This window comes from Saprolegnia diclina (genome assembly GCF_000281045.1).
Source record: "Saprolegnia diclina VS20 unplaced genomic scaffold supercont1.8, whole genome shotgun sequence".
NCBI classification, from domain to species: domain Eukaryota; phylum Oomycota; class Saprolegniomycetes; order Saprolegniales; family Saprolegniaceae; genus Saprolegnia; species Saprolegnia diclina.
This window is the reverse complement of record NW_008246075.1, coordinates 576,970-591,592: the sequence shown is the minus strand read 5'-3', so window position 1 is coordinate 591,592 and position 14,623 is coordinate 576,970. Positions and strand designations below refer to the sequence as shown.

Genomic DNA, 14,623 nt, shown 5'->3' with positions numbered 1-14,623 from the left:
AAATCCAGGCCAAAGATTCTACATGTCGCAAAAGGTTGTCGTTGTGCCAATGGGATCCAAGGGCGTCAAGCGATCTTGGTGTCGTCGACCGGAAAGGTTGTGCATCGAAGCTCCTGCGTTCGATATCGGCCAGTCGCCAGTGGCGCGACGGCATGCAACCTCGTCACGCAGGACGCTCTTGCGACCACTATGGTGCTGTAGAAGACGCGTGTACGAGGTGCCATGTCGCGCTAGATGAGGCGTAGTACACTTGTGTCTGGACTGCTGCGAAGTGCATTCCATGGCCAGTGCTACAAGCCACTGTGGGCGGTCGCTTCCTTCCGTCGCCGAAGCAAGCCGCGCGCGTGGCCCAAAAAGGTTGTCCTTTCTACTAAACGGCTACTGCCGTGGCAACCCCGTTATCGTATCGCACGCGTCCAGCACGTTGGAGCGACTTCGAAAAAATCGCGACATGCAGTTACGGAATTACAGCGGCCTGCGGATTTGGTCGCGGGCAACCTCGAGCGCATATTCTTCCGTTACTTTTTTCCAGATTGGCAGAAGCTCACGGCATGAAGGCCACTCTGTTGCCACTTGAGGAGCACCTGTCGGGTCATTTTCCATTGCACTGGTCCCAAGACGGGCGAGAGATCTAGGAGCATGCAACGCCGACTGCAAAGCTTGCGCATGGACGGCTACGCGACGCAGTGCCACGCGCTCTACGTCGGCGCCAAGCTCGTCTACCGCGTCACGATCCAGACCGCGATTGCACCAAATGCAACGTGGGTTGCCGGCGTGAGCAAGGCCAAGCTCGAGGCTTTCCGCGTCCAGCTCGCGCGTCTCGTCGAGGCCATGCACACCGACCCGACCGAGCCGTGGAGCGCGGACGGCCACATTGAACGCCTTCTGGAGCACGTGCTCGACATTGCGACCAAGCTCCACGCGACGACGTTTGCGGCCAGCACCGACGACGACCGCGACCTCGTCGAGCGCTTTGTGTTCGAAGTGCTTTCGGCATACACGCTGCTCACGAGCCTCGAGGTCGCCGACGTGAGCGCGTCGGCCTTGGCCAACCAAGTACTGCACTTTTACGTGATTTTGCGCGAGTTTCTCATGATCCCGGACGATGTCACGAGCGCCCGCAACCGGCTCGCGATCGCGGTGATGAACCTCACTGACATTGAGCCGCCGACGGCGCTCGGCGGTGGCTGTAGCATCTGCCTTGAACCATGGCAACACGCGAATGTGCCCGCGCTGGCAACTGTCCAGCTACCGTGCGGCCACGTGTACCACGAAGAATGCGTTATCGAATGGATACGCCAGAACGCCAACTGCCCCGTCTGCCGCGCGGTCATTGGACCTGTTCCGTAGAGCGCTGGTGGTGGTGCTAGCATCAATAAGTATTTATGTATATTGTCAACAAATTTAGGTTGCCTGATTGCGCTTGACAATATTGTGCATGATCTTCCGAAAGCTTCCGTGTGGGTACCACTGCACACAAGTACCTGGTACTGCTGTGCGTGAGCCTGCATCCTGGCGTCGCCGTTGGACTCGACGGGCTCGCGATGTCCATATCTTTATGGCGCGATACAGTCCCAGTCTGGATACTAGCGATATCCTATGCGCCATGTATCAAGCCTGCAAGCCTCTAAAGCACCGCCACATCAAGCTTTTGTTGATACTATTTGCGCTGCTCTGTACTCGAGCGAACGACGCGGCAGCGATCCTGGATACTTGGCTCGCGTGCCGTCGCATTGCGATCTTCCGACTCGATGGCGTGATTTTAGACTCTTGCTGCTGTGTATCCGGATGATCGTGTATCCGGAAACCTGTGGAAATCAATAGTATTACGACCACAGAGGGGCGCCATCCATTCATTCTTCGCGAAGACGACGAGAAGCAGCATGTACAAGCAGGTCAAGGTGCGCACGAACCAGGTCATGAAGATGGTCAAGCCCGTCGTCCACTACGGCTTCCTCCCGCTCGTCATCTACCTCGGCCTGAAGAGCGATCCGGATGTCGACCTCCTCATGGTGCTGCTGCCGTGGGTGCAGCCCGAGGCCCCGGCCGGCGGCTTTTAAGCACACGCCGCCAAGATGTTAGCCTACGTTCGCCTTATATACACATAGTACACGCCATCCCATGCCACCATGCCTCCTCTACGATACGACGTGCGAAAGAGAGGCAAGGCGTCTTCGCGTAGTCATTATCATCATATCCTCGTCGCCTTAGCACTTCCAGATGCGGCACGTGTTGTCCTTGGAACCCGTGATGATCGTGTCGCCTTCATAGTTGAAGGCGCAACTAAAGATCTCATCGGTGTGGCCTTCGAGCATTTGGAGGCAGTCGCCCGTCTCGACTTCCCAGAGGCGCGCGACTTTGTCCGAGCTCGCCGTCAAAACCTTGGAGCCTTGCGGGTTGAACGTAACCTTCGAGATCTCTGCTTCGTGGCCAATCAAGATGGCTTGGCACGCGCCCGTCATCGTGTTGTAGATGCGCGATGTGCCATCGGCCGACGCTGTCACGAGCTTGGAGCCGGTCGAGTTGAAGGACACGTCGAGGATTTCGTCGTTATGGCCGCGCAGCGTCTATGGTCGGATGGTATCAACCGTGCGAGATCACCCTTGTGAGAGTACCTGCACGTTCTGACCGCTGGCAACGTCCCAGATTTTGCAGGTGCGGTCGATGGACCCGCTAATGCAGAGCTCGCCCGTGTAGCTGAACTGCGTGCTCGAGATCTCGCCGTGGTGGCCCGCGAGCGTGTGGATGCAGCTAGGAACCAAACGATAAGAGTCGGACTGCGCGTATGCGTGTACCGTCCGCTACGCACGTCCCAGACCTTGACCGTGTGGTCGAACGACCCGGTGATGATCTTTTCGCCTTGGGCGTCAAAGTTGAGACTCACGATTTCAGCCGTGTGTCCCTACAAAGCAGCATGAGGAGGGCTTGGGCGGGCTTCGTACCAAAAGTGTGTGCAACTCCTGGCCGCTCTCGACGTCCCAGAGCTTGGCTGTATTGTCCATCGACCCGGTCGCGATGACCGTGCCTTGCGGGTTGAAGGATAGGCAGACAATCTCGGTCGAGTGGCCACGGTACGTGTGGTAGAGCTGTCCCGTGTCGGCATTCCAGAGCTATGAGACGTCGTTCATGAGCTTCCGTTGAGCAACTTGCATGGCGAGGTCTTTCATTACCTTGCACGTCTTGTCAAAGGACCCTGTGATGATCTTGTCGCTACGAGTCCATGAGCGGTCACGCCGCATCGGACGCACGTACCCATATGGGTTGTTGAACGCGATGGCGTACACAACGTTCTTGTGCCCCTCAAGCGTCAAGAGCTCGTCGCCGCTCTGGGTGTCCCAGACTTTACACGTGCGGTCGTAGCTGCCCGTGATGAACCTAGCCGGCGAAATGAGCCATTTGCGGGCGTGTGCGCTTGCGTACTTGTCGCCCGACTTGTTGAAGGCGCAGTTGGTCAGCGGCAAGATGTGTGCACGGAGGATCTTGAAGAGGTAAAAGTCGCTATTGTCGTTCACTTCGAGCTTCTCAATGAGCTCTAACCCAGAAGCATGAGCTGATGCGCGGCAACGATGCTGGCCACGCACTGTAGATGAGTCGTCGGAGCTGCGGCTTGCGCGACTCGGAGATGAGCGGCTCTTCAAATACGATCTGGTTGACGAGCACCTCAATGTCGGACCTACGCAGCCCATGCTAAGCTTCCGCATGTCGATCGCGTCGCCTCGTACTCGGCCGTCAGATGCAAGAGGTCGATCTCCTTCATCTCGCGGGTCGCATCGCGCAGCTCGTACTCGAGGATGATCCCCGGCGGGTAGTAGCGCAGGAGGAACCGCTTGAGCTTCATGAGGTCACTCGCAAGATCTGGCAATGGCCGACAAAGATCGCGGCCGTAGCCAGTGCAATTTAATCCAAACTCGATTTGCTCACTTGGTATTTGTATACTTCGCCGAATAAAACTCGCCACGTCCGTTCACAGCCGCAGCCGCAACCGTTTTCGATTCGTATCCGGACGAAGATCGCGCGGTTCAATTATCCGGATAGTTTGCTACCCACTAAACGACTACAAAGATCGACTACAACCAACTACGCGACATCGACTAATACGATCGACTAGAATATCGACTAGGGAAACCGACGATAGCAACGACTGTCGACGCGTCGACGAGAGGAGATTGATCGACAAGGCCGCGGAAGTAGCTCAGAAATCGACTTGACACGCGGCCGCTGAATTGCCGTCTGACGCGAAGCAACGAGTACTAGACTTATGCTGGCAACGAGTGAAAAAGTCGAAATTTCGAGCAATTTTGCGCGCCAACGTCTCTATCATGTGACTTGGCGACGTTCGATGGCAAGGCGTCTTGGCAAGTCGCCAGGATCGGTCTCGCACTGCTTGGTTCCGCGCTGCCACTGGCATTCCTGGCAACGACGACCGCGTGCTTCCATGAAACGACGGCGTCGGGCGAGATTGGGCCAGTCGTGGTTTTGTTCCACCGATCGGTCCGTCAAACCAACTGCTTGCAAGTACGTGCATGGCCAATGTGAACTCGATGATCGCATCACGACAACATCCAGCGCTCTGTTGTGAGTGCATCATCAGCATCCTATCTCGGTGGTGCGCTGCATCCTGGGGCCGGTTGCCGTTGTGCGAGCAATGGGTCCGTCTCGATGATGCTTGCGCGCTGTCCTTTGGCACGGTTCGCAGATTCATATTACTCCATCGCGCGCGCGTTGGATGACGCCAAGCACGCTCTTGGTGCAGACGACTAGTGCGTAGTGTGGGAGCAAACGACCCGTTACGTCGCATCACTGCGCTTGGAGGAGCTCGCACTGCGCGGTGGTTGTGGGAGGATAATTGGCGCGTTTCCTTTCCCGCCAACAAGGACGCCAACGGCCAAGGACGAATGAAAGACTCGTACTGGTACTAGTATTGCGAATCCCAATCACGACAGGGATGAGGCGGGCATCGCATTTCCGCTTTTCTATGCAGCTTGCCACCAAGGCTATCTCTTGACTTATCGCCGTGCCATTTCGGTGCCGATCGTCCGTGCGGCATGGTCAGTTTGGCACCCTGACACCATCCAAACTTCAGAAAAGCCTCCCAGATCGCCCATCTTGGCCCATCTTGCTACACTCGACAGGCACCTTGGCAGGCGCCAAATTTCGGCCACAAATTTCGCCGCTCGTACGGTGCGTGGGTCGGAGACGTCTCGTAGAGTTGCCGTCGCCAATGCTTCAACTCGCCGCCGCACTGAGTTGGCTGCTATGCCGAGACTCTGTCACTGCAAGGAGGGCGATATGATGGCCACGATCAGCGTGTCCAGCACACGGTGGCCTCATCGTGTACCAGCAGGCGTCGCGGAAGCCACTGCAGTATACAAACACAGAGTTGTTTTGGTGTCTGCATGTGCAAGCCACGCTTTTGGACAGAAAACAGATGGAGCATGCGTCACATCGGTGACGACCTGGGCTTGACCACACTGCGCCTTGAAGTTGTCGCGTGTGGGCAGGAAGAGGAGGCAGCGCTCCTGTCTCGCGAGACGGGCGACACCAATCATCGCACTTGCATTGCGAGCAGCGCATCCCGATCTGGTTTTGGGTAACCTTGCACCACTCGTCGCGGCCTCCGAGATGCGCCAAAGACGTGCTGCCAAGTCCGGGTACCGTAGGGGCATCAATCGCCCATAGTATCTTTTGCATTACAGCGCGCGGACGAGGCCGGGAATGGTGCGCTGCGAGCTGAGATGCCGCGGATCAGCGCGTTTAACGCGTCGTCCAGTATAAACGCGACGCGATCCACCAATGAGCATTCGTGCCGTCTCTTTAACGCCGTTTCGACAGGCGCTGTGGCTGCGACAGCTGGGCGTGAGTAATCGGTGGTCGGGTACTCGGAGCTGTCGCTTCCTTGCCGCGGGCTTGCTCGTGTACAGTGAAATTACTATGGGGCAACACCATCCACGCCAGCGGATGAGGCCAGAAGTTTCGCAAATATATCTAGCAATCCCACCACGCCATCATCCAGTTCATTTCCCAACTTTCTACTTTGGCATCACTTGATCCCTCGACGATGCTGCCCGAGACCACGACCGCGTCGCCGACAACCTACTCGCCGCAAAAGCAAATGCCATCGTCGTCGCCCAAGGCTATCAACTCGGCGGTCGCGCCCTTCCTCGCGTCGCTCTACGAGATCCTCTCGAAAGAAGACGCCAAGATCGTCTCATGGTGCGACGATGGCAAGTCGTTCGTAGTCCATGACAACGACGCAATGGAGCGCGATATTTTGCCCACGTACTTTCGCCACAACAAGTACGCAAGCTTCCAGCGCCAGCTCAACTACTTTGGCTTCCGCAAGCTCCACAAGGCGCGCGAGAACGACACGAGCAGTATCTACTGCCAGCCGTGCTTTGTCAAGAACGACCCGTCGCGCATGCTCCTCATCAAGCGCAAGACGCACCGTCTGAAGGGCTCGACGCCGCGCAACGGGTCGACGCCGCGCAACGGCGCGCAGCGGTCGCCAATGGCGATCGACGACTTTGCCTTCTACCCGGGTCAGTACAGCCATACTGGCATGGACATGGAGCACCACGCGTACACGCGCGCCAAGAGCGTCTCGGACCCGATGATCTACCTGCCGCAAAACAACAACCAGAGCTCGACACCGACGCACGGCTACGCCAACATGTACGAGTCGCCCTTTATGAACGTCAACCCGTTCTTGCCCGTGGACAACGGCAACTACGGCCGGCCGCACGCGCTCTCGGACCCGGCGCTTCTCTACCAGATGCCCAGCGCGGCGCTCGCGACGCCGGTCGCCAACCCCGACATGCAGGTCGAGACGTCAATGGCGCTCGAGTTTGCGACCATGCAGGTGTGGAACCACGACTTCTTTACGAGCCCCGTGGTCGAAGACCCGATTCCGTTCGACGATGCAACGACCGACGACGCCAAGCTCTTTACGACTGAGGACCTCCAGCTGCTCTGCGACGACCCGCTCGAGTGCTATCTGTAAATCCGCGTCGTCGTCGTCTCTGTCTGCTGTGCCATAGTTTTCGTTGTTAGCGAGTCATTTAATATTAATAACCTTATCACGCTTGGAATGCGCATTCTCCACCACGTCGTTTGCACTTCATGCAGTCCATCCGAAAGAGGAAGCGACAAGCAGCCATGCTCGGCGACGATGGCATCATCGCAGTACGTCAAGAGGGAGGCGGGCGACTGAAGTTTCCGCGGACCCATCTGGTGCGGCTACTTGTACACGCGATCTCGCGATTAGTAGCGCCGGACCTGGTGGCCTTTCCGTGCCGACGCGCCGTCATCGCGCACGACTGCTACTTACCATACACGGTACTACCACAGCGCCATCAAGCGCGAGCACGAGTAGCAAGCGAGCGCTGTAACACGCGCAGAGCTACTCTGGCCGTAGCCATCGTCTCTCTTCTTCTTCCATGTCTACAGAGAGGATCCACCGCGGTGGTGGTAGTAGGTTGGTAGGGGCGTCGCGACCTAGTCGGATGACATGACGACGAGCCAGCGCGCTGTCTGTATCATTGGACCATCACCACCTCTCATCGCCTCTCAGTACTGATTTTCTTGATGCGGTCCGTCCATACCGTCGCCCGCGTGTCTAAGCACGTCGTCGGAAGATGCTTGCCGCAATGTTGCGACCTTGGCTGCGAAAGGCTTGCATGGCGACAGACATGTCGTCGTCGTATGCGCTTCATGGACCGTCGCGGCTTGCGTTCAGTCGACCTCTGCATACCAGTCCCAGTACTAGGTACATGTACGAGCGCAGGTTTGGGAGCGATCGTGGTTGGTGCTCAAGCCACTGGCAAAGACAGGGCAAGGGCAACTTCCCGTGACTCCGTACTTGCAAAGAGCAATGTGCGCGTGGATTGCACTGGGTAGGATCCTAGTACACGACGCATCGACGCGCTGGATCTGAAGCCCGCTCCTCGTCGCGCAGCGGTGACGTCTCGGCTTACCGGCACGTCCAGCTGCGTTACACTCGGAGGACGCGCCGAGTTACATCTCGGCAAAGGCGTCCCGCGGGATCAATCCCTTGATCCAGCTGTACGATGTCTCCTACAGGCATATCTGGCATAGTCCAATTTCTCTTCTGTGGCAAAATGGCGTCTGAGACCAAGCCGACGTCGGCGTCCTTCACAACGGTCGTCGCGCCCTTCCTTGCGTCGCTCTACGAGATCCTCTCAAAAGAGGACGCGAGCATCGTTGGCTGGTGCGATGATGGCAAGTCGTTCATTGTCCACGACTACGATGCAATGGAGCGCGATATTTTGCCAACGTACTTTCGCCACAACAAGTTTGCGAGCTTTCAGCGCCAGCTCAACTACTTTGGCTTCCGCAAACTCCACAAGGCCAAGGAGAACGACACGAGCAGTACGTACTCGCAGCCGTTCTTCATCAAGAGCGACCCGTCGCGCATGCTCCAGATCAAGCGCAAGACGCAGCGACTCAAGACACCGACGGCCGGATCGACGCCATCTGCATCTGGGCGCCGGCCTTCGAGTGCGTCGACGCCGTCGTCGTCGTCGTCGAGCGACTTTAGCTTTTACAACCCGGACATGCCGGCATTCACGCGCAGCAAGAGCATGTCCGACCCGATGCTCTACCACATGAACTATGCGCCGTCGCTCTCTCGAAGCTCGAGCAACCCGACGCCGTTCGACACGGCGGGGTATGACAACCGCCCACACCTGGACTTTGACCCGCTTTCGCTCGAGAGCAGCCCGTTCCTGAGCGTCCACGACCACAACAGCTACGACCTGCGACCGACGCTTGATATGTACCCGCCCCAGTACACCCCGCAACACCACCACCAGCAGTCGTACCACCATCAGCAGCATCCGCACTCGACGCCGATGCACTCATCCGTGGGCGTTGACACGCGCATGGCGATGGAGATGTCAAGCATGAAGATGGCGTCGTGGGCAGATGTCCGCCTCGAGGTGCCGACAACGATGAGTGAGGCGGGGGGCGACATCCAGCCCATTCCGTTTCAGTGCACGAGCGGCAACGACAGCATTGATTTCTCGTCCGAGGAGCTCCAGATGCTCTGCGACGCACCGCTCTGCTCCTAGTCGCCGCAGCGGTCCTGTATCTATACAACTAGGATTTTACTACTACTACTATTCAATGTAAACGCGTGTCTATCGACGCTTGTGGCTCTTCTTCGCATCGGCGCCCGCGACCAGTCACCCCCCGGCCCACGTCTGTGCCGACAAGGGCTGACAAGGTTCAAGTTGATACGCTAGCGGCCACTCGCATGTAAAATCGAATCTGATTTGGTTACGCTGCTGCGGACGTGCCTGTCGAACTGCGGGTCTGAACCGAGTCGGCGTATGCACAGCAGACACAGTACACTCTAAGCGTGGACGCGAGTCATCTCGGAATAGTTGCGCATGCACTTGGCCACGCTCGACGACAGCCTCGGCTTTGTCTTTTCGTCGCGCAGCAAGAAGGAGGCGCAGGAATACCATGGCGTGTAATACAGCAGCCTTTTTCCCGCTCAGAACCCAGCCTTCGACTGCTTTCCTCGCTCCCAGCTGCGCGATGCCCGCTTAGAAGTCGATCGACTCGTATCTGCTGCTGTCTTTCACTAGAGCAAACGATGCGCTCACCTCTCGGTTTTGTCCATCCGTGTTCCAACGGTTGGTATGAGAAAGTGGCCGATCGCAGAACGCAATGGCTCGCACAGCAAGAGCATCCACATGCCAAAGGAGCAAAGGAGGCTCGACAGTCGAGTGGCGGGCTCGAAGGCGCACCATGCAGTCAGTTCGTTTGCAGCGACGCATAATGGCAACGCAGTGCAACAAACTGATCGATGACGAGTCTGCGTTGCTATCGCCTGGGCGCGCGAATGATGGATGTACACTTACTCGTGCCACGACGCACGGACGGGACACTCGCCATGGAGACGGTCCTTCTTCTCGCATGTATGACCACGTCCACTTGCCGTTGACGGAAGAGCGGGTCATTACCAAACACGGAAGCCTGCTGGAGAAGGCAAAGACGCGGCATACAGCAATCGTTGAGCTCCAACTATCATTTGGCGCCAACGCCGAGGAAGCAACAACGCGGTGTGGACCGCGGAGCAAACTGTGGGCACTTCATGTCGAGTTGACACTACCACCCACGTGACTGGTGACGCGCCGACGCTGCGTAATGGCCAGAGGCCGCGCGTCTTGTGCTGGTACTTGCTTGTCCTCATTGTCACAACATGGTCGTCGTACGATTGGATGGCCATGCACATTCGCGCGTGGTGAAACGAAGGACCTCCTCTCTCAACCTTATCCATTGTGGTGCTCCGTCTCGAAAGCAATGTGCGGTGCTGGGCGGTCCAAAAGTACTGTTTGTTGATGCAGCACATCTGACGCTGGATCGCACAGAGACACTGCACGGACGCGACGCGGAATCCCACTGTTGGCGCGCGGTGGTACGAGCCCTGGAGTAGACGGCATCCTTGCGCTTGGATATGTGGTGTACATCATTGCAGGTGGAGAACCCGGCGCCCGGTTATGCACTAGCATGCAGGTCATCGCTTCCTCGTCCCTTGCGTCATCGCGGTCTGCCCTTTGCCTCGCAACCCTGGCCCTAGCCAGCATATCAGAGTGACAAGATGTGTGATTGTATTTTTCACAGGATTCTTCACCGTGGTCTTTGTGGGTGTGCTTTGTGCAAAGAATGCGCGAACGCCAAGATCCCGACACCAAAATGGCAATCAATCGTACGTCAGAGCCGAGTGTACTACTGCCGATCTGCGCCATAATGTGCTTTCGTCATCCAGCACGGGGCTTCGGCTTCTTTTGCTCGCATCATGCGCAAAGCAGAACGCACAATCCGGCGAAACTACTTGCGTCACCGCAACTTGACCGACTCGCACTTGGTGCCTACCGCGACGTCGACGTCGTTATCTCGAACCAAGTAGGTTCGCCGTGGCGCTGATTCGCTCGTGTGGTAAGTTGATATTCGCAAAGCACGTTGTCTTTTGTTCTCAATACCGTCAAACGACGACTGTGGCCAGAAAAGGGAAGTGCATCTCGGTGAAAATCCCATACTTATGAAATGTACATGATATTCTATACCTACACATCGCCAACGTGCACACCAATGTGCTTGTCGACGCTTTCCATGTAAACAAAAATGGCGTTTCAAGTCGGCGAGGGTGGGGAGACAGACCTTCGGTGCCGATCGTCGCCACCACCTCCTTTACCGCCGTCGTGAGCCGGTTTAAAGCGACGGCTCGGGCATCAGCCACCGTGTAACTCGACCAAAATGCACCAGTCCATACAGGACTACTCGTACGGAACAGACGCCAAGTTTGTTGAAGCCGAGGCGACCAATAATTGGTCCAATTCGACCATCTTGTCTTTACTAGAGGTACTATGGGTGCGAATACTGAAGGCGCGTCACGGCCGTGTGCCATCAATGACAGACAGTCCATGGCGAAGCGCACAGCTACCACATGTGTATCTGGCTATCTCCTGCTCGAAGTCGAAGTTCTCACAGGTGGTCGTAGTACGACTGTCGGACCAAATTATTGCCACGCTTGGCGCATCTTAGCTCAGATTGCAATTTGCCTCGTACCACAAAGAGCCACACACTATGAACAGCCACATGTACCAGTCGCAACACTACCACCTCGGTGCGGGCTACTCGCCTCGCACGGACGCGATGCTGAGCTCGGCCGTCGCGCCCTTCCTCGCCACGCTCTACGAGATCCTTACCAAGGAGCGCCCGAGCACGATCTCGTGGTGCCATGACGGCAAGGCCTTTGTCGTCTACGACTACGACGCAATGGAGAGCCACATTTTGCCCACGTACTTTCGCCACAACAAGTTTGCGAGCTTCCAGCGCCAGCTCAACTACTTTGGCTTCCGCAAGCTCCACAAGGCCAAGGAAAACGACTACAGCTCCGTGTACTGCCAGCCCAACTTTATCCGCGACGACCCGAACCGGATGCTCCTCATCAAGCGCAAGACGCACCGCCCCAAGGCCACAACGCCGCGCAACGGTGTGGACAATGTGATTGCGATCCCGATCCTTGTCCGCTCTCGGTCGGCATCCGAGCCGCCGGCCGCGACCACGTCGGCCCCAGCCCTCTCGCGCAGCCACTCGGCGCCTGCATCGACACCGGCCTTCAACTTTTCGTGCCCGGGGGACGCCGACTTTGTCCCGATGTCGTACGGCCGGCCGCAGAACCTTCCGCCGGCCGAGGACTTTGAGACCAAGGTTGCGCTCGAGTTTGCGGCCATGCAAATGTACTCGTGGCACAGCAACACGCTGCCGAGCCCGTGCGACGTCGAGTCGGTGTTGCAGCCGATTCCGTTCGACGCGAAAAAGGGCGACGAGTCTTTTGAATTTTCCCCCGAAGACCTCGACCTCATCTCTGCCTTTGACCCGTTCGTGGCGATCCTCTAAGACCATCGAATTGGGTATTTATTTCGGTAGTTTGTTAAAAGCGTTTTATATCGTGTGTCCTTGACTACCTCGACTCGCGCAACGGTGTTTGCAACTTGGTGGGCGGTAGGAGGACGACGATGAGGAGCACGACGGCGCGATGGCGGAAAGGCGGTCAAGTATCCAGGTGGGAGCGGACACGGCGTCACCCGTGCGCTATCGGCGGTTCGTTGAAGCAGTCCATGCGACGGTGAACGCATCGCAGAGGCGCCGCGCGCGCCGTAACAATACAGTCCATTCCCGTCCGACCAACGAATACCAACAAGAGAGCCAAAAGAAACATGCGATGGCCTGACTATGCAAGTGCTCTTGCCTGGAACAAGGCCGCACCAACTGGTTGATGCATGATTCGTATCGCCTACCTTGGACGCAGCAGCTCGTGATCACCCATATGAAGTGGCGGAGACGACAAGAGGGGATAGGAAATGGACGGAGACGAGCGTGTTGAGTGCTCGTCCAGCTGCCGCTATTCAGCAGCGGATGGTTCTGGGATGAGTGCCATTGCGCGCTGGCTGCGATCATCATGACGAACCTGTTGTTGGCGGGCTGAATCATCAAGAGAGCTATCCAAATGCACTGGATCCGAGCATCCCACTGCAGTGAACCATAGTAGAGCAAGTGCAGTGAGCCCAACAAGGTGGTTCGCACAGCGCATGGCTCAACGGACCGATTGAACCACTATCGACTGAAGAATCTACTGCTGTAGCGCGCGCAGCCCCGACACAATTACCGCGGGCGCGAGCAGAGAAACGTCAGTGTGTAAACTAAGCGGCCTAGCACGATCAGGCTACCAGAGACAACTGTGTGTCCCAACGCGTCTGTCTTTGGCCCCGCCATGAACACGGAGGACAACTGAAACATCCGCAGCGAGGGGCTGCGCCGGTTTCTCAGCCTCACGACCTGTTAACTTCCCACTCGAAGTAGACAGGCCTGCTCCTACTTCCCGTGGGGAGTTAAGGAGTCCTCTCGGCCTCTACGCAGCTTGTCCAGATAACAGGATAACGCAGCGAAGATACCATGTCGTGTATCGTTGCGACGATTCGGGCGAGGAGGGGGATGCGCTGTTGGCTCGGCGCTAGCAACGCAGCGCAAACGAGAAGCAGTACCAGCCGTCCAAGCTATCACTTCGCACCTTGGTGACTTCATGCCGAACATGTGAGAAGAACGGTGGGTGGAACATACCGTTTACTGAACTCGAAAATCACCTTGAACATGAGGTTCAAGTAGTAGGCGCAAACAACATGACCTTGCAACCTCAGTGTGAGAATACTACACAAGTATTCGGCGTTCCGCATGAAGTGCGCCGGTACGCGCGCAGGGGGCGTATACAGCGGTGTTTGGTTTCAGCAACATCGCTCAAGTTTCTTGCGACCTAGGCATCATGTTACGCGTCATCTAAGCGATTGAAATCCTTGTTTATACTTTCCACTTTTTAAAACTAACTACGACTTGGTCGTGTCCATTAGCGCAAGGCGCCAAGATCGCAACTGCACTGAGAATGTAGGTTTTGCGAGAGTGTAGGTAGATCGCGTATGAGACTGCCACGTGGAATACAGCTGTTTTTCTTTTGATAGGCCAACAGTCGTGTCCTTCGTCCCCCTACTTTTCAAGTCATAGTATGTTGATATCCTGCATACGCTTCCGGTGCCCTTTTTCGCCTCGTTAGAACGTGGCTTGGAACCTGTGGTGGTAGGTGTCGACCAAGTGGGTAGGCGCGAAGCTACGTCATTTGTCGGCGGTTTCGTGTCGATGAACGAGACAAAATTCGAGGTGGGTTTGCCTGTCGACGACTTGTGCCACCACGGAACGACACTCATTGAGTCACAAAGGCGTGTAGAGGGTCGCGTAGCAGTGGAAGGGGTCGGGGAACGGGTTAGATGGTGATGGGACATGTCCACGTCGAGCTTGGGCTTGGCCAGAGCGCGTTTTGCGTCCAGCAACTTGCGCTCGGATGTCAAAGTGTAAGGGCACGATTCGTGCGAGTTGCGAACTTCGGACATTCATACTGTCTGTGACGGGCTGAGTGAGCGGCTTGTGGGAAGCGTGTGCCGCGCAAGCGGTTCACGAGCATCCAATCGAGTTGACATAGAGCGGTGCGCACTCGTTCTCCTACGTGCGCCCGTTCTAGTTGATGTCATCGAGCAGGATGACTACA

At 56.9% G+C, this 14,623-nt stretch overlaps 5 protein-coding genes across 5 annotated transcripts; 4 read left to right on the top strand and 1 right to left on the bottom strand.

Annotated features, from left to right (window-relative positions):
- Positions 1 to 543: 543 nt before the first annotated feature.
- On the top strand, positions 544 to 1,430 carry SDRG_03457 (hypothetical protein). Its single transcript, XM_008609091.1, has one exon. It carries the CDS (start codon positions 640 to 642, stop codon positions 1,348 to 1,350), a length of 711 nt encoding a protein of 236 aa, XP_008607313.1. The 5' UTR covers positions 544 to 639; the 3' UTR covers positions 1,351 to 1,430.
- A 725-nt stretch (positions 1,431 to 2,155) lies between these two features.
- SDRG_03456 (WD repeat-containing protein 69) lies at positions 2,156 to 3,913 on the bottom strand. Its single transcript, XM_008609090.1, has 9 exons — positions 3,723 to 3,913; positions 3,582 to 3,673; positions 3,421 to 3,532; positions 3,253 to 3,375; positions 3,171 to 3,210; positions 2,943 to 3,110; positions 2,796 to 2,902; positions 2,616 to 2,751; positions 2,156 to 2,567 (listed from the first exon to the last, which is right to left on the bottom strand). Exons 1-9 carry the CDS (start codon positions 3,836 to 3,838, stop codon positions 2,208 to 2,210), a joined length of 1,254 nt encoding a protein of 417 aa, XP_008607312.1. The 5' UTR covers positions 3,839 to 3,913; the 3' UTR covers positions 2,156 to 2,207.
- A 1,982-nt stretch (positions 3,914 to 5,895) lies between these two features.
- SDRG_03455 (hypothetical protein) lies at positions 5,896 to 7,101 on the top strand. Its single transcript, XM_008609089.1, has one exon. The coding sequence runs from the start codon at positions 6,059 to 6,061 to the stop codon at positions 6,998 to 7,000; it is 942 nt and encodes a 313-aa protein (XP_008607311.1). The 5' UTR covers positions 5,896 to 6,058; the 3' UTR covers positions 7,001 to 7,101.
- Positions 7,102 to 7,857: 756 nt separating this feature from the next.
- Positions 7,858 to 9,177, top strand: SDRG_03454 (hypothetical protein). The gene has a single exon (XM_008609088.1). It carries the CDS (start codon positions 8,067 to 8,069, stop codon positions 9,087 to 9,089), a length of 1,023 nt encoding a protein of 340 aa, XP_008607310.1. The 5' UTR covers positions 7,858 to 8,066; the 3' UTR covers positions 9,090 to 9,177.
- Positions 9,178 to 11,586: 2,409 nt separating this feature from the next.
- SDRG_03453 (hypothetical protein) lies at positions 11,587 to 12,492 on the top strand. Its single transcript, XM_008609087.1, has one exon. It carries the CDS (start codon positions 11,614 to 11,616, stop codon positions 12,427 to 12,429), a length of 816 nt encoding a protein of 271 aa, XP_008607309.1. The 5' UTR covers positions 11,587 to 11,613; the 3' UTR covers positions 12,430 to 12,492.
- The last annotated feature ends 2,131 nt before the right edge of the window (positions 12,493 to 14,623 follow it).

Bases quoted from the DNA above. Each gene is read 5' to 3' on its own strand.
- SDRG_03457 (XM_008609091.1), top strand. From the start codon at position 640: ATGCAACGCCGACTGCAAAGCTTGCGCATGGACGGCTACGCGACGCAG.
- SDRG_03456 (XM_008609090.1), bottom strand. From the start codon at position 3,838: ATGAAGCTCAAGCGGTTCCTCCTGCGCTACTACCCGCCGGGGATCATC. The intron at 3,533-3,581 runs GTGCGTGGCCAG...CTTCTGGGTTAG, and splicing joins GCTCCGACGACTCATCTACA to AGCTCATTGAGAAGCTCGAA. The intron at 3,111-3,170 runs GTAATGAAAGAC...GACGTCTCATAG, and splicing joins CCTTTGACAAGACGTGCAAG to CTCTGGAATGCCGACACGGG.
- SDRG_03455 (XM_008609089.1), top strand. From the start codon at position 6,059: ATGCTGCCCGAGACCACGACCGCGTCGCCGACAACCTACTCGCCGCAA.
- SDRG_03454 (XM_008609088.1), top strand. From the start codon at position 8,067: ATGTCTCCTACAGGCATATCTGGCATAGTCCAATTTCTCTTCTGTGGC.
- SDRG_03453 (XM_008609087.1), top strand. From the start codon at position 11,614: ATGAACAGCCACATGTACCAGTCGCAACACTACCACCTCGGTGCGGGC.